Source organism: Dreissena polymorpha, chromosome 14 (assembly GCF_020536995.1).
Source record: "Dreissena polymorpha isolate Duluth1 chromosome 14, UMN_Dpol_1.0, whole genome shotgun sequence".
NCBI lineage: Eukaryota > Metazoa > Mollusca > Bivalvia > Myida > Dreissenidae > Dreissena > Dreissena polymorpha.
In genome coordinates, this window is record NC_068368.1 from 44,623,233 (window position 1) to 44,644,097 (window position 20,865).

The 20,865-nt window shown below is 36.1% G+C and overlaps 2 protein-coding genes across 14 annotated transcripts in view; one reads left to right on the plus strand and one right to left on the minus strand.

The window, feature by feature from the left end:
* The window catches only part of LOC127858369 (uncharacterized), a 275,468-nt gene that overhangs the window by 239,268 nt on the left and 15,335 nt on the right, over positions 1-20,865 (minus strand). For 3 of the 12 annotated variants that reach the window (XM_052395451.1, XM_052395440.1, XM_052395448.1), the window contains exons 2-3: positions 10,799-10,920; positions 7,768-7,896 (exon numbers count right to left, since the gene is read on the minus strand). The exons of 3 other annotated variants lie outside the window; for them this stretch is intronic. In XM_052395451.1, coding sequence (XP_052251411.1) covers positions 7,768-7,896; positions 10,799-10,920 — 251 coding nt within the window. Of the gene's footprint in view, positions 1-3,810; positions 5,051-5,821; positions 5,961-7,443; positions 7,519-7,767; positions 7,897-10,798; positions 10,921-20,865 lie in introns of all 12 variants that reach the window. 6 more of the 12 variants (XM_052395450.1, XM_052395439.1, XM_052395445.1 and 3 more) reach the window with 4 other exon arrangements.
* LOC127858365 (zeta-crystallin-like) overlaps positions 1-20,865 on the plus strand; it is a 274,122-nt gene that overhangs the window by 183,531 nt on the left and 69,726 nt on the right. The window lies entirely within an intron of this gene.

Consider the following 20,865-nt stretch of genomic DNA (forward strand, 5'->3'; position numbering starts at 1 on the left):
CATTTACATCTGTTCCTCTGGGTATTTATAGTATTAGCAATATACATAAAAAATAGTACAATGTTCACGTATTTACATATGATCGCCGTCCATAACATGTGAAAGCAGTGTCTATTCCTAAGCCCTGGTTTGTGTCGCATCGGATTATTATAAGGTATGTTCAACGTCACATTGGATCAGCAGACGATTGATTCCATAAATCATTCTATCTTACGGAGGAGTCCGGAGATAGCCGATGTATCACAATTGTTGGTTCAACGTCGGATTTGAACAGGTGATATACCACTAATAGATAACAAAGTATGCAATCACATTTGTTGTAAAATCATGTATTTTAATGTAAATAATTCCTGACACTTTGAACCACATTTTGCATGTGTTCTTGTTACATTGTCTGTTTAAGATAAGTTTGCTGAATAGCTTGAATTATAACGTGCAGAATATGAACTATTGGCATGTTATATAGATCAGTAACCCGTAAATGTTATGAAAGCAACACATACTAATGGTGTGTAACCAGTTAGTAGGGAAATCTCCCCATAGCATCTTGTGTCGCTAGTATTGTTTTGTTATCAGTTTGGTAGGGTAATCACCCCTTAGCTTAGTGTTTGGCTCGTCGTTATTTTTGTTGTTGTGATATGAAAAATCTACTATATTTTTTCGTTTTAGTTCACCATTAAAATTGTTGGATTTAGTTCACTGCTTAAGAATGCAAGCAGGTATGTATTTCACTTTCTTTTTTGTATGTGTTTTTTTTTTAGTTATTTACCTTAACACAATGAAACACTCTTATTGGTAAACATTCAAAAGGCGCTTATTACAACTTTTCATTTATTTGCAAATATCGATGTCGCCGAACTGCCTCACTTTAAAGACATATTTATTATTGTGTTGACACAAATTCTAAATATTTTTCAAAACTACAAATGATATGATGTAGTTCAAAATCAACCAATTATGTCTGGATCTGGATGGGTACGTTTCCGAGCCTTTCAGCGTCGGCGTAATTGTAGAGAGGGCGGTTATTCCGACTGTAGGACAGTTGACCTGAAACAGCCAACTGTGCCTGCGCGCACCACTTTCTTCCACATTGTTCCACTATATTACTGTACTAGGAAAAATAGTTCTTATATAGTGGGGTTTTGCACTCGATTGGTATGAAACACTTTGAGTTTTTGATAGAGTAACGTTCAACCATGTTATCTGCTTTAAGGTCTGAGAAAGTCGTAGGGGTAACTCTACGGTTAGATTGACGGACTTGGGTAAGGAAGTTTTGGCTTCACATTTCTGGTACCAGAACCTCAACCACCTTAAAGAAGATCAGTCTGTTGGCCTTTTTCTCTCCTGGAGGGGTGAGATCTTTATACGTTTTGGCATATTTCATGCAGCCAGGAGCTTTGTTGGTAAAGTCTCCAGTGATGAATCTCGCCTATTATTTTTGGATCTTTTCAACTTTGTCTTATGCTGTTTGAAGGTGCGGATCCCAGACAATTGAGCAATGTTTTAGAGTACACCTTCCTAAGGCGACGTATGCTGATTTTCGACAGGAATCCGGGCAGTGTTTCAGGTTGCGTCACAGGAAGCCAAATGTGGATATATTCTTGTTTGATGATATTGTTCATATGTGCGTCAAATTGTGTGGACTGTCGTTTTTAGTGTATTTTGGTGATGCATTGAACATGTTTCATACAAAATAAAGCAACAGTTCTCTTCATTTTATTTACAGAACAAGTTAAACAGTTCCACTTTAAAACCAGTCGAACCAAATCAATTTTCATACGACTTTCGGTATTTAAAACATATTATTTACAAAGTTTTTTTTTTCCTTTGTATAAATATCAGCTTACCTGTACATAGTAATTTATATTTAAACAATTACATGTATCTTTACAAGGCACACGTTAATTGTTCCAACGCAAATTTCAAAATGAAAATCCAATGTCTGGAAGACACCAACCGTTAATTATAGCTAATTATTTACACATCTATAACCCTAAAATATAAACCCGATACTCGTGAACTAATTATGCTTGCAAAAATACCCGCTTGAATTGATTCCCGTTTCCATTTTCGGGTTTGTTCATGCACGTGTTTTAGGAATTCACTATATCACAACAGTGTTATTCAACCCGATTCCACTAAACAACAACCTAAACAAGTGATACTCATAACGGTACTTACACAAATTTAAAGCTGCATTATAAATAACCAAAATATAATATAGTGAACAGGAGAAGGCACCAGGTTTTTATATTAAATGCTGGAATATATTCTGTCTTCCACATTTAAACACGGCTTATATAAGAATCAAATAACCTTGGGCTGATTATTTGATAAATGCATTTTGATGCCATTATAAATCCGTGTATTTACTATAAATATAAGGCTGAAATTATGCATATTTTTTAAAGGAACGACGCTACTAATTGACATGGTTGAAAATTTAAGAATTACACGTCACAGATTTTATTGATACTATAACTGAAGATATATATACATACATAAAAAATGTCAGCGTTGACGAGCTTTATAAATATGTGCCGTGCTTTGTGAAAATGAGGTTTAATGCATGTGCGTAAAGTGTCGTCCAAGATTAGCATGTGCAGTCCGCACAGGCTAATAAGTGACGACACTTTCCGCTTTAATGTTATTTTTCGTTTCAAGAAAGTATCTTCTTACCAAAAAACACGTTAAGGCGTTGAGTGTCGTCCCTGATTAGCCTGTGCGGAGCCCCTTTCACAGAGCACGGCCCATATATATATAAAAGAATAACTACACGGAAAACATCAATTATTGGTTGTCATGCGATCGAAAAACTTTGGTCTGTCAGTCCTAATTGTTTGATAGCTGCATATACGAGTCCTATATTTACAGATAAATACTTCAGACGCATTATCAATACACATGCATGTCTAGAATACCAATAAACAACAGGACCAGGGACCAAAATATACGCCCGTATCAAAAAGGAGACTCAAATCTGAAATAGCTGTACGACTAAGAGAGCGGAAAACCGCGCGCCGAACCGCCCAGCCATCCTCCATCCGCCAAGCGTCTTTCCATAAAGCGTCCCGAAAACGGAACGTCTATTAAAAAGTGTAAATAAGCAGTGTAAACATATAATTATAAACGTGCAAAAAACTATTTGATTTCCGTCGTTTTGTAGCTTAATATCAAATATGACATGCTATTCATATAAAGTATGTTTATCAGTCATGTCTACATGTAAAATATTGGTTCATCAAAAAACATTTCATTGTCTTTACTATTTGTATTAATACAAACTATGTAAACATGATGCATAAATAAAACATAAGATAATTAGAATAGTTTTAAATGCCGCTCACTTTCCAGCCATATCAACAAGAACGTCATTGGTGCTTATTTCGTATTAATATTCGCTCGATATCTCAACTTTACACGCTAAGAATTTTCTTAACGGGGGCTGTAATTTTGTGATTCCGCTAAAAAAATTTGCAGCTTGTTCAAGTGATATTATGGGCATCTAACAGTTTTGAGGTGTCTATCGCAACCGTTGTTTATTTTTGGTGTTTTCACTTCATATACATTTATATTTGTTAATGCAGCATCAACATACTAAAACAATATCCCGGAAAGAGAAAAATAATGCATTTGAATATCAACCGTACTTTCGTTTGACAACTGATCATGCATGTACGATGTGAATCTAAATTTAGTTTAAGTGCAGATTAATTCATTCGACACAAAGACATAATTTTGTTTTACGGATCATTTCGGCTTATATGACTGGGTGAGTAACGTAAAATATAGAATATAAACTCCTTTGACCTGTTAATTCTTTTCAGCTCAATTCAACATTGAAAAATGCCCATATTATCGCTTTAGGTCGAGATTTAGAGAGAATATTAATTCGAAATAAACCTTAATGACTCTCTTGCTGACATGGCTTGAAAGTGAGCGTCATTTTTTTTATAAAAGTGATAACGGGTAAAAACGGCGAAAACCCCGTCGCGACATAGACGTCGCCAACTTGTTGTCACGTGATTACCGCCTCCGATGACTTGTATAAATAGAGAAAAAAACAAATTCGGATTTCTTATTACATAAGAAAGCAGCAATAAATTACATTATCATGCCGCTAAGATAATCTAACTAAAACAATGCGTATAGTATACAATTGATCCATCCTTAAGCATGTAATCGAAGAATGCGAATTTCATTGTCTTCCAATTTGAAGCACAGGTTAACAATTATACAAATACTTCTTGCTCAGTAGCAAATCGGACTGGTATATAAGTTAAGAAGTGTAGCACCCTTCGAAAGCAAAGTCCTAAATGTATAACAATGTAATGGCAAAACAAACTGCATAAGTGAGAGTTGGGTACAAATATATACGAATATCAGACGTGTCTTCCGAGAATAACAAAAAAAATCATATCAAGGAACGCCTGAAAAACGTTATCAAAATATACAACACTTTTAAGCCAATGAATAACTGGGTAGTCGGTTAGCGTGTTATTCAGAGTGGATCATATTCGAGCCGCAAGGAAGTTTCAATGTTAGGCATTTTATCCAATATTTCAAATTGGCATTAACGTATTTTAAATACGCAGTTAAAATGTTTAAACAAAACAAAAGTGCAACAAAATGTAACATACATAAACAAAGCTAAACAATGGCAACATACACGATAATACAATCAATGCAAATACCACAGCTGACAGCAGATGGAACTTTACTTCTATTTTTTTACCGGCCTTATCAATGAAATTTCGTTGACATTTGTAATAAATCCTCTAATCGAAGGCCACTGTTGATGAGACCACATGTTCCTTTCCCGCATAAAAATTCTGTATCCCGCATCGTATAACTGTCTAAGGGCTGATAACTGCAAATGACCGGGAAGCGGAATGCTGCCCCAGTTTTTCGGTGATGATGGTCGCTCAGAAAGGAAATGCGTTTCCATAGAGATTTGCTTGACGTCATCTAGCGCTCCCGATGCGATCATTTGAGGAATAGCATGCCACTCATCGCCTTCGATGTCTATTTTTAGAAGATCGATAGGTTTCTGAAAAGAACAAACACACTAGTTGAGTTGGGTTATAATAGACCGGTATATTACTTGGTAACAACTAAGTGAGTTGTAAAAGACCAATGAATATTTAGTACAGAGGCAATGAATTGACGTATAGATTCTCAGTAACCAAGAAGCGATTTGTAGTAAACCGGTAGATATTTGGTAGCCAACACGTGAGTTGTAATAGATCAAAATAATTTTTGTTAACCAGGAAATGACATGTAATTAACCGGTAGCTATTTCGTAACCAAGAATTGAAATAAACATCTAGCTGTCTACATTTCAGTTAATCACTTCAATAATTGCACGTGATCACAAAATCCAATCCAGTTACATCACACTATTGGATAAAACAATTTGACAAACACAAAGTGGATCGATTTGTGTTCGTTTAGTGGTTGATGGCCCTCATCGGAATATCTCTCCCTCGTACGAAATAGTAAACATAATACAAGATGTAAAGGTTTTACAATCTGACACCTGTATGCAATCGCGGATTGGTACATTATGCAAAGAAATGAAGGTCGCCGTGGCGTAGCGAATAGTGTATAGTGTGCGCCTATCGACCGGTAAATCACGTGTTTAATCCCCACTGTGGAGCGTTCTTTAGACCCAACGGCACCAGGTACTGGCTCTACCCTGGAAGCGGACTCGAGAGCGTTTCAATAAGCCTTCGGCTTTCGACGCAATTTAGCTAAAATTTCAGGTTTGATAATTATCAAAACAGCTTTTGAATGTCAACATACATAGGGTATAACTTACATCAGTATGGCCAAGCTCCTTTCGTATTGAAGACAGCGTTTTGATTGGCCAGCCATAGTTGTTAACCATATCTTCTCCACCCAAGCCCCATTTGTAAAACTTAATGTGCTCCGTAATTCTCGACGTACTTCTGTTCATGCTGCGAATATTACAAAGCAAAACATTCAAATGCTCGCGTACACATTAATATACAATATTCATGCACAGTTGTCGTCCCTTGCTCTCACATACAGCGTAACCGTCGTGCAAGAGATTGATTAATATAAACACATGACCGGTTTCAGCATTACACTGATTAAATTCTTGTCGTAACAGACTTAGCGTTTTTGGGCGCAAACAGTGTATAGCTAGATCCAGTGAAATTTAAAATGTTGGAGAGAATACGTTTACTGCAAATACTGTGAGAAAATAATCATTCGACAGTTTGGAAAGCTAAGCATGTGATAAATACGAGTTTGGTACTTTCAGGAAATTGTCATTTGCTTGTTGAAAATGGCTCAAAAGCCAGATAAATGTACTGGGCAAAAGATAATGATCATTTTATGTTTTTTACAATTTGTATTTGACAGGAAAACGATTATACAAAAACGAATTGCAATCGATTCTTTGTAGTTTTAGTTGTTCCTTTTTTCCATAACACGTTCGATTTGAATTATTTTGTTGTTATCTTTACTGCGGCCGTAATATTTGAAGTAAATCTATGTTGACATTGTTTCGGACGGTATCTACATAACAATTTACTTCCGTTGCTAAAGGTTGTGGTAATGTCGGCTGCTGAACGCAGACGCGTTATTTTATTAACGACGTGGAGCCCAATATTTTACAATTTGTTACGCGACATCAAACGTCGAGGAAAGATCTTGTGATGAGTAACTATCAGATTTAATAGCGCACGTGGTGACAGCTTATGACTTCTGATATATTCGGCTAGAAACGCCGCTGCGATTCCGAGTTTGAAAAACGAATAACTTCGCGGAAACATGAAATCCAATTGCGTGTTTTTGATGGAGGGTGTTAGGAAACGCGCATTCGAAACAAAATATCTCATCTGTCAATAGTCAATTTATAAATAGTAACAAACAACCATATACAATAGCGACCTTATTAAATGAAATAAGCATTGCTGAGAATTATCAATCTGCAATATTGAACGCTAATATCATCCAGAAATATATACATGTATATAATTTATAGTTTGTATCCAATTATTTTAAACTAATTGACAAAAAGTTTTAAGGGAAAAAATATTTCTTACAAAAGGCTTCTAGTGAACACTTCTTGCCTTACTACACAATATAATAATAAAATAGCAAATTTATTATTTTTCTATAATTAATTTAAACAGTAAATCGTTATTTTATACAATTAAACATAATAACATTTTACTTTACAAAACAAGAGGGTCATGATGGCCCTGTATCGCTCCACTGCTAAACGGTTGAAATGCCCGCATTGATTGCGCAATATAAAAATGCCGACCATTTTCGGTCCGATTTGCTAGTTTTCTTGGCTTAAATAGTATGCTTCATTATTTCTTCAATTAAAAAAGGGTGCATGTTTTACATGGTTGCGTTATGCAAGGTTGCGGTATATATGGTTTTCTAAGGTACTTAGAATCTTACCTGGGATCGAACGCGTACACATCACAGCCAAACAAGTCCACCGTGGCATAATCGAAATCAAACTGATAATTGATGCTGAAATATATAAGTTGTTGCACAGATGAGGCAAACTTTATGGTGATTTTGTCTACAATATTAGGTGATTCTGTCAAAAAGTCCAAAGCACCAATCAATCGCAAATCTTTCACGACCAGCACTTTACGGGTCCCTGATATAACACAGGAGTACTACAAAAACAAACAGTGTCATAGTAACGGAATGAGCGCTAAATGCAAGATAATTAATTTAGCGTAGAGATCTATTGATAAGTTGGCGATAGGTTACCCGAATGAATACACGACACAAGGCGCCTTTGGTTTGTACGGTTTGTCAACGCATATTTCCTTGCCTCCGTCCTTGAGACTGCCGACTCTGATAACGTCCTTGCAAAGAACCTGTAGCCGGTTTATGTACCTGCAAAGCAGAGTTACTGGAAGTAATGGTGCATACAATATAAAACAGTATGTCACAGAGCTTAATCGTATTGTTTGACTTGTTATAGTCAACTCATAGCTCATAACCACTCTCAAGGTCGCGTTTTGGTGCAATCTTGATAAAACTTGGTCAAACTATTATAAACAAGTTCCACAAGGATTGGCCCTACATGACCCAGTTTCAAACTCGAATGAGATAATTTGTTCAAATATGCAGACCAATGGGTAATACATGCGGCCTCTAGAATCTTCATAAAGCAATTATTACCGTAGAAACAATACGATCAAGCGCCAATGATTTGCATTGTGCGCCATATGAGTTATTTACTGAATCCGGATAGTGCCATCTATAATCTCGCCCTTCTTTCACCAAGGGCGACACATGATACACGACATTTTGCGAGACATTTAACACGAAATATCGCACTTGTGTAGGTAGCCCAAAAGACGATATATCGTGTTAAATATATCATGCGTCGCCGCGACTGTCGCGCAAAATATCGTGCGTCGCCGTGACTGTCGCGCAAAATATCGTGCGTCGCCGCGGCTGTCGCACAAAATATCGTGCGTAGCCGCGACTAACGCGCAAAATATCGTGTATCGTATGTCGCCCTTGATGAAAGAATTCAGACCACGACACACGACGCACGAAGCGATACTCGATATGTTGCGCGACAGTCGCGGCGACACGCAATATTTGTACTGTTCAAATATCGCTGTAATAATAACGCCTGTCGACTGTCGCGTTTTCAAAAAATAAGAATGCGACAGTCGCCCTTTTATATGCGATATCTTGCCCATTTGAACACGAACGTCGCACTTTAAGAACGCAACCGTCGCCCTTAATGAACGCGACCGGCGCCCTTTTATATGCGATATCTCGCCCTTTGAACACGACCGTCGCTCTTTACAAACGCGACCGTCGCTCTTTATGAACGCGACCGTCGCCCTATTATATGCGATATCTCGCACTTTGAGAACGCGACAGTCGCCTTTTTATAGGCGATATCTCGCCTATAAAAGGGCGCCGGTCGCGTTCATAAAGGGCGACGGTCGTGTTCAAAGGGCGAGATATTGCATATAAAAGGGCGACTGTCGCATTCTAATTTTTAAATATCGAGTATCGCTTCGTGCGTCGTGTGTCGCCCTTGATAAAAGAAGGGCGAGTTTATAGATGGCACTATCAGGATTCCATAGTTATTAAATTAAATAAATATATTGCGTTTCGAACAAAAAAATCTGTGTGAAATACGATTCATTATCGTTCACGAGAATGCACAATTCATTTCGCCATGCATATATATTGACCGCAGAATTTTATTTCCAGACATGCTCTATGCTGCAAGAAAAACACACCACCAGGGAAGGGTTGTGTTACAGCATACTCGGGCTGTTAATGGATCGGAAGATGGTTGTGTCTGGCAACAATAAAGAGCACTGCTAAAACGACCTGCTCACAGATTTTCAAACAAATACAATTATGATATTCTTTTTACATCCGAAAATGAATGTCCGAAAATTAGTGAAAAGTGTTTGTAATGACAGACCATGAAATGACAATCATTATAATGATGATGGCACAGAAATATGCTGTAAAAACCATTAGTACTTGGTGCAATTGTACAACGTTTGCAGCGCTTAACTGTGGACTTACATGTGTATTCTTTGATTTTTTCATTGAAACTGTTGATATCAAGTGGAGCGCTGACATTAAAGAGACTTTTTCACGTTTTTGGTAAATTGATAAAATTGAAAAAAAAAGTTTCAGATTTGCAAACTTTTGTTGTAGTTATGATATGTGTGAGGAAACAGCAATACTGAACATTTACTATGCTAAAAATATCCATTATATGCATCGTTAAAAACCAACTCACACTTAACACCAATAATCATAGCTTTTCATATAGGTGCGCATTCGTATCCCGGCAACTCACAGCTTCCCTACTAATGGGAAATGCACGCACAAATAAGTTGTGCTAAATCCCGTAATTACAAGTTAATAAATGACCGGCTGGATTTAGAATTCGCGACGCTCACGGTGAAAGTCCGGAGCTTTATTAACTGAGCTAGCCTAGTGCGGCTGGTTTGGTTCGTGATTTACAAACATGCAGTAAAACGGACAATCAGATACCGCCAAAACTGAATATCCCAGCGGATATAAAGTATTTTGATATGGTCTCATTTCTTTATTTGTAAAAATGAGTTAAAATACATGCTTTCGGAGACCACTAGCATCTGCTATGAATCATAGCAGACGCTAGTGGTCTCCGATAGCATGTATGTCGAATTGACCACAATGTAACACACAATACATAACATTCAAACTGCTAAATACGTTTGCAACTTCTTTCCTGAGTATTTAATGTTTACAAAATTACAAAACGATCGAAATATATTTCGTTAACGATACCTTTGTTTCTGTATGCACTAGAATTGTGTCACCAAACATTAAATATTTGAGAAACCAAACCAAACAAATGAACATAATTCATTGCAAAATGATAACAAATACATGCTCCTTTATTTACGAGCATCTTCACGTTAAGGTTATTCATCTGTGAAACATTTAGCGAGATCCATCCAACAAAGAGGAGTGTAAAACACAAAATATTCAAACAAGACATTCTGTAGTGGAAAATATGCCCTAATTCTGTCAGAATTATAAGAAAATCGAGACTCATCCCATAGTTTAAGAGGAGTTTATACAAATGTTCAAACAAGACATTATGTTTCGGAGAAAAATGCCATAATTCTGTCAAAATTATAAGAAAGGGAGATCAACCAAGTAGTGAAAGCGGAGTTTATTACACTAGGTTTGGGAAGTGCGTAGGTATGGGTGGACGGACGTGAAGGCATGCAACTTTACAGCTTAATACACTTACGTCCAATAAATATTCATCTGATCTGTAGATGAAAGTCTCTCCAGCTCTTTTGCCGATGGTATTTCATACGTCTCAACATCCTCTACAAAAGTCGTAGTCTCGTGGGCAACAACTTCCGGAGCCTTAAAGATACAAAATATATAACCCTTGTTATTACATTAAGATATTACATGTATATTACATTTTTGCAAAGGAACATTTCGAACGTTTTCATATGCAACATATGCTTTACAAGGGACAAAATTGTCACAAAACCAGGTTTTCATTGTGAAAAAAAATCTGATAAAGGGAGAAAACTCAAACTGAACTTTTGAAATGAACAAACAAAATTAACCCCCTTTGTAAGTTTGTTTTTAATAAAAATCTATTTTTAGTCGTGGCGACCTTGACATTGGAGATATTGACGTGATTCTTTCGTGCGACACACCGTCCCATGATGGTGAACAAATGTGCCAAATGATTTTAAAATCTCACAATGAATGACATAGTTATGGCCAGGACAATCTCATTTATGGCCATTTTTGACCTTTGAACTCAAACTGTGACCTTGACCTTGGAGATATCAACGTAATTATTTCGCGCGACACACCGTCCAATGATGGTGAACAAATGTGCCAAATGATTTTAAAATCTGACAATGAACGACATAGTTATGGCCCGGACAAGCTTGTTCCGCCCGCCCGCCAGCCCGCCCGCATTCGCCAATCTAATAACCAGTTTTTTCCTTCGGAAAACCTGGTTAAAAAGGCCAGTCGCATTCGGTGAGTTTTTAGTTTAATGACATCCGTATGCAATTAATCGAATAAGATTAGTTTTAAATTATTTGATTCAATTTATTCAATATCATATTGTTATTACTGTCCTTATTAATGAACAAACAACGATTTAAAAGTTTAATTTGACAAAAACATGAACGGTCGCGTTTCTTTAGTTCACAACTATATATGGTTGTGTGACGTCAATGCTTTCGTCAAACACTGATGAATCGGTTAAATAACTGTTAAGGAATGGAAACTAAAACTGAATTTCTACTCTATGTTATCATTTCTATTCTTCTTCCCCTTTAAATGCAGGGCTCCTCTGGAGCATCGATGCAATTTGACTATTTAATGAGTCTTGGGACAGGGTAGAACCAGTACTTGATGTCTGGGGTAGATCTAAAGAAAGCTCTCACAGTGTGGATCGAACCCGTGAACTCCAGATCCCGTGACACCATATCCAATACACCACGGCATGTCAAAATTACATATATAATTGGAACAATAGTTGAATGGGTATGTAAATACTCAAATGTATTAATTATTTTGGTTACTTATCTAATCAACCTATTGGTGAATATTACATTTTTATCAAACGGATACTGCTTTCGTATTAAAGCAATTTTTCGCCGATTTCAAAATAAGTGCTATTTAATCAGGCCAAATAAACAAAAACGTTATCATTTTATTTAATCTTGTGGTGATAATTCTTAAGTATAATCTGCATGATTATTCAAAAGATCCTCTTGTTTTGGTACCTTAACGTTTCTATTCATTTTGATGAAAACTGTACTAGTCTTTAACAAACGTCGACGTGGTTACTAAAAAGAAGGTAAAACTAATTATGATGATCATGATGTTGATTATGATTATTTTATTTTTGGTGTTACGGTTGTTGTTGATGATGATAATGATGATGATGATTGTATTATTCCAACTCAATTTTTAGTAGTTCAAACAAGCGAACCTTCTTTGAACATCGAACTTGGCTTGACACCAACGTGCGATGGAATGACAGTGATGAAGTAGAACAGTCCCGGGCTGTATACTCCGACCATGACCACTACACATTTACTTACTATCATTTGCAAACCGATTCATCTTGGGTTCATAGACTACGACATATTATAATTTGCTTACGGCTAACTTCGCGCGCAACGTTGACAGTTCGTTGAGTAAGACAATACGCTTAGATATTAAAGAGACGTGTTGACAGATTTTGTTGTTGTCGTTATTTAAATGTCAATGCATTATTTGCAAATAACACCATAGTCATATTATAGAGAATTACATACAGTGATGTTCATATCAATAACAATATTGAATTATGTTCTTGCCATCATCGGGATTGGAACCTGGTTCAATGGGCGGCCATAACGAACTTGCAACCGCAGGGCTATTCACGCTTAACACAGCCAGAAAGCGTATTTGAAACGCTACTATGGTAGTTATCAACGTAATTGTAAACGAAACATGAAGCGCGTTACACATGCCGTATTATCTTATTTGTTTTTAATGACGACCTGTTTACTGCATACTGCACAAAATTGTCTCTTAAAGTTTACAATAAATTATCTCGGTACCCGTAGCGGAGGAAATCGTTAACACTATGCATGCTGGGAAATTTGTAGTCTGCTAAAATGTTGTTTGCTGAATTGATAAAATTAGCATTTTATTCATTTTTTTTTTCAAAGAATACTATCAAAATAGCAAACAATTTGGATCCTGATGAGACGCCACGTTCTATGGCGTCTTATCTGGATCCAAACTGTTTGCAAAGGCCTTCAAAATTCGGTTCCAGCACTGAAAGAGTTAACACTTGGTAAACGATAGTTGCATGCATGCAGATGTGGCAGAGTCTTGAACTTACTGAGGCGGAATGTATTTTAATTTTTGTAATTTAAAAACGTATTTTGTTTTACAACAAGAGATTTCTAGGCATGCAGTCACTGATCTAGTTAAGCAGACACGTAAGTTAATTTGTATTAATGATATTGCAAACCGGTTACGATGTTGTTTCGTTGACATCAATCTTTCTTCCGATAATAATAAATTTATGGCTCACGTAAAATGACTTTCTCGCAAACGGTCTCTTTACATTTAACCTTTTTTACAATGTTTGTGTAAAGAGTTCTTTTTGTATATTTTCATAGGATCGCTTGTATTTTTTCTAAGAATATGTGTTTCGCTTGCAACCAACTATATTTTCACAGAAACAGTTAAACCTGTGGAAATTGACAATTGTAAGAGTTTCTGGAGGGGGGTAGCAGCTGGGGGGAGGGTAGCAACTAATGCCGAGTGCGTATGCCTCTAATTCAAGTCAGTCTTTGTCAATAGTTTTTTTTTCCGATTTCAATTAGCAAAAACACATTCTGCATATCCGATAGTTGTTGTGGGGACATTAATATTTTGTTTCCGTTCAAATTAACGTTTTAAGCGCCCATTCATCGATCGATTTATATCTTTTTTGCCAGCGTGTTGACATTTGTATTTTAATTCTGAGTTGTCAGAATTTTGCGACTAGTAAATATTTATAATTGCAAGTTTATAACTTCTGATAATTTCTTTGTGCTTTAAAAACGGAGTCTGCTGGTTTACCTTATTGATATCGGACACGTGTTATGCTGTTTTAAGGCACTTCTTCCTTCATCTCTTAGGCCACAATTAAAATATGGTTGGTTTGCCCTTTACCGACCCTATATTTTACAGGTGGGTAGGTAGGTAGGAAAATTATTTTATTTTATTTTAGAAATTATATTTTAAATACACTAATAGTCTATGAATATTTATAACACTGGTATTAAAGCACTGTTGCAGTGTAAGAAGTCCTATGTAGCTTAACCATATCTTGTTTGCTGTTTTCTTGCATATATTAATATCAAATGCATGCATGTGTGTTATTACATCAAATATGTGTTCAATAAATGATGTTAATTGCTCTGAATGTTAATAAAATATCTACAATAAGGAACACATCAATACCACTTATTGTAACAAGATATTTATAAATTATGATATGCCAATGTAATTGTATAAACTATCATGCATGGGTTTTTGTTACTTCGGTTTGCAGTAAGTATAAAACTAATAAAAATCAGTGTTCACTTGAATGAATGAATGAACAGTAAAGCAAACCGTTTAAGAAGCTATAGAAATCATTTGACTGACTGTGACAACCAAATTTAAACAAAATAAATCGTTTCAATTTTTCATCTAAGTTCTAACTTCAGGTTAAAAGCGAAAGTAGATTAAATGTGCAAATATTTACTTCATTTAAAAACTGTTATCCATTTCAAACTGAAAGCTTCCGTTAAATAATAATAAAAACAAAATGTTCAAAGCACAAGAGATGCTGTGCTTTTAATTTGTTTAGATCGTATTCACAATCGAACAGAAGTTTACATTTTGACCTTCATTGAAGATTAACACTGTCCGCCATCAATTTGATTGTTTTGACAGAATGCGAAAATATCTTCTATTTCCTGTGCAAAACAATTTTAAAAACTCGTAAATTAATTTCTTTTTACTGAAAATAGTTATAAAATTTATGTTTAAACCGAATGTGATATGAAACCATGCATGACATGTCTTAAAAAAAATAATTTTGAAATCGGAACCACATGTACTTTATTGTTTTAAACAAAATGGCGGACTAATTTGACAGTTTATAGACGCTTGCATAACTGCGCACCTCCTATTATTCCAAAATATTGACTACAGTATATGTCATTCACAGCTGTTGATAATGACTCCTAACACTTCCCATATACATTTTGTTTAAAATCATATCTCGCAATATTGAACGCTTAATTACAACAACCAGTTTTGAAAAAAGGTCGCACATAAATCAACCTTTACAACAATAATTCTTGTGCAGACACCTTTTTTAAACAGAAGATTACTCCACGAGGTCGGATATTCACGTAAAAACAGTCATTTAATGAGCGAACGCATGCAATACATCATTAAGTCCATATATAATTAAGAGCGGTGTATGCACATATTCGTTATTGAATATATTCCTCTTAATTAAGCACAATATATTTAAAGAACATACTTTTTTCTCGTCGATGATAGAAGCTTGTCACCGTTCGCCAACCAATTTCAATCCTCTGCACTTAACCTACTGCAAGATGGCTAAACTTGTCGAAAGTTTACATTCGCACGTACACCACTTTGACGGTTGGGATTGGTGGACTGTTTAAGACTTACTAGTCAAAGATCCTAGTAACAAATGGGCTGTAAGCGAAATAAACAATACAGCCTTGTGCGTTCCGGCCGTTGTACCATTTACGCCCTTAGTCTTAGTTGAAATGACAAGTGATACTTGAAAAAAATTGCGATTGCTATAAAGCGGCCCGTACATGTGTAGAAACTGCGCTCTATGAAACGGTTTTATTGAATGTGCGTGAAGTGTCGTCCCAAATTAGCTTGTGCGGTACCCTTCGTGTGTGTTTAAATGCCTGTAATTTATTATGTGTTTGAATAGATTTTAACAGAATTAATTTGTGATTACAGGTTTTCAAGTTATAATGTTAAACAAAAATGTGCACATTCATCATAATTTTCATTCTATTTGTCTTTATTTAAAAATATGTGTTTACAAGCGGGTGCTGTTTAGTGTACATTAGCTTTTTGCACAAAATGAAATTGATATCTACCTATGGGTTTGTGTGGGGTTGTGTTCGAGAGTGCAGTAATTTTCATGGAATGAATACTGGGTATAAGGATAATTTATAGAATGTAAAAAACTTAAAAAGCCGATTCAAATGAAAGTATATGCTAGATATTATATACGGGTTCTAAGATATCACATTACACTGAAACATTTTACTGTGAGTGCTTCAAACTTTTCATTCACTTGGTGACTTTTATTAAAATTTGTAAGCAAACAAATACAACACCAATTTCACAATTTAAGTAAAAAAAACGACGCGACTTTTCCCAATCTGAAAGGCCCCGGCTCTGTTCTCGAAATGGTGAAGAATTAAAAAAAAACATTTCTTACTTAGCCAAGTGACTTGCGGTAGTAAGTAAACGATGGACAATTTAAGAAACATATACTTCGTTAAAATGAAAGCAATTTAAAACATGTTTGTTCCCATACTGCTCGTCGGGTCCACGAAATATATCCAAATCATCCCAAAAAATTAAATGCTGCAAGCTATAGCTCCCGCAATTACGTATTTGCTGAGTGTTCTTATGTCATTTGCGAGTTTTAATTTGGGTAAATACATTCATATTGAACTGTTCAGTACGACTTAAGTTATAGTCAAACATATACATTTTCGTGTAAATAGAAATAAGTGCGGATACTTTGTTAGCGGTGTAAGGGCCTCAGAAAAAATATATGTAAGTAAAAAAAAATAGTTTGTACATGAAGAAACATCTGTTTGGACTCCGGACCATTTTAAAGGGACATTTTCACGTTTTGATAAATTGAATAAAAAATGAAACATAAAATGTTTCAGATTTGAAAATGTTCGTTGTAGTTTTTTTTTTAAAGAATACAGTACTACGAGAGATGCCTTCAAAATGAACAAAAGGAATCCGTGTGTTTTCAAGTACATCCAGGGTTTTCTCGAACCATTGTTGTGTTAGCAGATTGTTAAATACTATACTTCAATGAACATGCAATTTGTCAATATTATTCAACATGCCTTATAAGAAAATTAGTGAAGCTGTGAAGGGCATTGTTTTAGGCTTTTTGAGATGCAAATGCAGTTACAGAAGCATTCAAATGAACTAAAATGATGGACCATGCTATTTCTTTGGGAAGTATTCGGAATATTCGACATGACGCTACTGTATAGCGCAGAACAACGCCTGGTGGTGCTACAAATTCAACTTCAAGTAGACGTCCATATAAGGTCACGCCTGACGTCGTATGCAAAATTCGAAGGTGGATCTCTAAAATCAATCCGCCGACCCAGAGAAAAAAGGCATTGGACACAGGAATGTTCAAGGGAACAGTATACTACATCATTAGGCATGTTGTGAAAGCAAAACTACGGAAGAAGTTCAAGGCTCATCAGCTCAACATGGCACAGATTCAGAAGCGCAGGGCCAGGTCTTGGAAGCTATATATCTTAAGCTTAAATGTGGCAAGTGGAGAGATTTTGTTACATCTGATGAGCGATGTTTTATCTTGGTGGAAGTTATGGGAGAAGAAGAGTATGTTATGTCAGAATGGGAGAAAACGTTGGCGATAAACTGAAGTTTGTAAAACGTGATGCGTTTGCCCGTGGCTTCATGGCGTGTGCTGCTTTATCGTCCAGAGGTAAATCAGTGATCAGAATAATTCCCAAAGGGACCAAGGTAAACTCAGAATACTATATCAATAAAGTTCTGAAACAATTTATACGAAAGAATGTACCGAGACTCTTTCCGGAGGATAAACACGTCATGACTTTCCACCAGGATAGTGCATCTAGCCACCATTTAAACACTGTTTTCTAAAACAAATATCAAAACATTAAGTTCATAACACCCGAAGAATGGACTTAAGTCTCTAGATGCGGCCCAAATGGATTTTGGTATATGGGGATACAAAAACGACGCTTACAAAATCGACACGTAAACTCACTTTTTGGTCAAAAAGAGCTCTGAAGGACAAATGGCGCAAATTGGAACAAACAACCATCAACAAGACGTTGAAATCTTGGCCAAAACGTTGCAGGATAAGTTACAATTGCCATGAATCTCATATTGAGCATTTGTTGCAAAATAAAATGTATTTAGATTATAAATTATTCATATTTTTGTTTTGTTCGTCATGAAATTGGGCACCTCTCGTACTGAACATTTATGATGCCCTTAAATATCAATTATATGCATCTTTTGGCGATTTAAAAACCTGAAATGTATAAAGAGTTACAAACGCGATACGATTGAATAATTTAGAAAGTTGAATTGATATCGTTATATTTTGTGACATTACGAGGAATGCTTATACAAAGTATAATATATGCCATGAACTATATCAGCATGGATGAAGGAGTGGTTAAAGCGCTAGGCGTTTACTCCAAGTGTCAGTGGTTCGGGTCCAGGTAAGGAATTTTGTTTTATACTGAAGCTCTTTAGTTCCGATGTTTACATTAATCAATATAAAGCATTTAATTACAAACTTCAAACCAGGTCAAAAATCAGTAAACAAGCCCCATTAATATATACAGATTTATCATATCCGTTTTATGTGGCGGCCACTAAAAAACGGAAACCGTCGCTTGCTGAAACAATAACAACATTGTTGTCCTTAATTCATGACTCACTGACTCACTGTTCTTTTTCCACGAATGGTGTATTTTTAGTTTGGTTTTGGAATAGTTTGCAGACGGATAAACTCCACGATGCTGAGTGTTTATATCGTTATTCAAAAACGTTTTCCTGCCAACAAGAAGTGTCCATATTGCAAATTACTAGCAGTTGGTATACACATGTTTTAATAAAACGTACTTAACCCACCGCGAACGACAACGAAATGATGGTCAGAACATTTATCATTATACTCAGTTATATACATGGTTAATTTGTAAATTCACACATTCATTAAAAAAATATAAGAAATTACTTGACGTACACATTATTACCTTTTTATAAATTATTCACTCGAAATGCATTCAAGTAAGAGTTTACAATAATTAATTTATCAAATTAACTTAATTGACTCGCGTCATGCGAAAATTGGTCTTATGCCATATGCGACCAGCGAAGCTTCAGACCTGCCTGCGCATTTGCGCAGTCTGGATAGGCGATACCCAATCCGCTAATGAGACCACGAAACCTGAGGTGACATATAGCGGACAGCGTAGATCTTGGCCGCCCGTAGTTAAAGCCGATGTTCGCATGTCCGTGAATATAACCAATACCTGTCCCATATAACATAATCTAAAAACCACCAAGAATTATCTAATGCCAGATATTTCTGACAGTCAGATCCTCGGACTTGCCTAATTTACAAAAAAGGCGTAAAAAAGTTGTTTGTTTTCACCAACCCAATTGCACTAACGTCCCTACGTGTTTGGGCGAACCACACCCTGATTTTCGGTATTGCAATATAAGTTTTCGATCATATTCACTAAAATAACTATAACACAAGAGTTCCGCGGTCGGAGATGACCGCATTGAAGCCGGATTTTTGATTTAAATGACAGGAAAGTACCTTTCGTGTTTTTGTCAATGCAATACTTAAATTACTGAAATATTGTTCAAAGGTCAAAATGAAATGTAAGTACTTTTCAAGGCATGAGCAAACCTTGTGTTATGTTTTGAATGCATGCATATACATGAACAACAATAACATTCAAGGTCACAGTGACCTTGACCTTCAAATGAATGACCTTGAAATGTCCAGTGGTTACTTACTAGTTCTGGCCAACCTTCATGTCAAGTTTCAAGACTCTAGGTCCAAGCATACCAAAGTTATAACAACTTTAACATTTTTACATTCAAGGTCACAGTGACCTTGACCTTCAAATGAATGACCTTGAAATGTCCAGTGGTTACTTACTAGTTCTGGCCAACCTTCATGTCAAGTTTCAAGACTCTAGGTCCAAGCATACCAAAGTTATAACAACTTTAACATTTTTACATTCAAGGTCACAGTGACCTTGACCTTCAAATGAATGACCTTGAAATGTCCAGTGGTTACTTACTAGTTCTGGCCAACCTTCATGTCAAGTTTCAAGACTCTAGGTCCAAGCATACCAAAGTTATAACAACTTTAACATTTTTATATTGAAGGTCACAGTGACCTTCACCTTCAAATGAATGACCTTGAAATGACCAGTGGTCATCTGTTAATCCTGGCTAACCTTCATGTCAAGTTTGAAGACTCTAGGTCCAAGCATACCAAAGTTATACCATGAAATAAGAACTTTAACATTTTTACATTCAAGGTCACAGTGACCTTGACCTTCAAATGAATGACCTTGAAATGACCAGTGGTTACTAACTAGTTATGGCCAACCTTCATGTCAAGTTTCAAGACTCTAGGTCCAAGCATACCAAAGTTATAACAACTTTAACATTTTTTATATTGAAGGTCACAGTGACCTTGACCTTCAAATGAATGACCTTGAAATGACCAGTGGTCATCTGTTAATCCTGGCCAACCTTCATGTCAAGTTTGAAGACTCTAGGTCCAAGCATACCAAAGTTATACCATGAAATAAGAACTTTAACATTTTCGAGCACGCCGCCGCCCGCCCGCCCGCCCGCCCGACAACATCAATCTATAAGCCGAGATTTTTTCGAAAAAAATCCGGCTAATAAAAAAACAATCGATCAACTTTACTTAACTGACTTCAA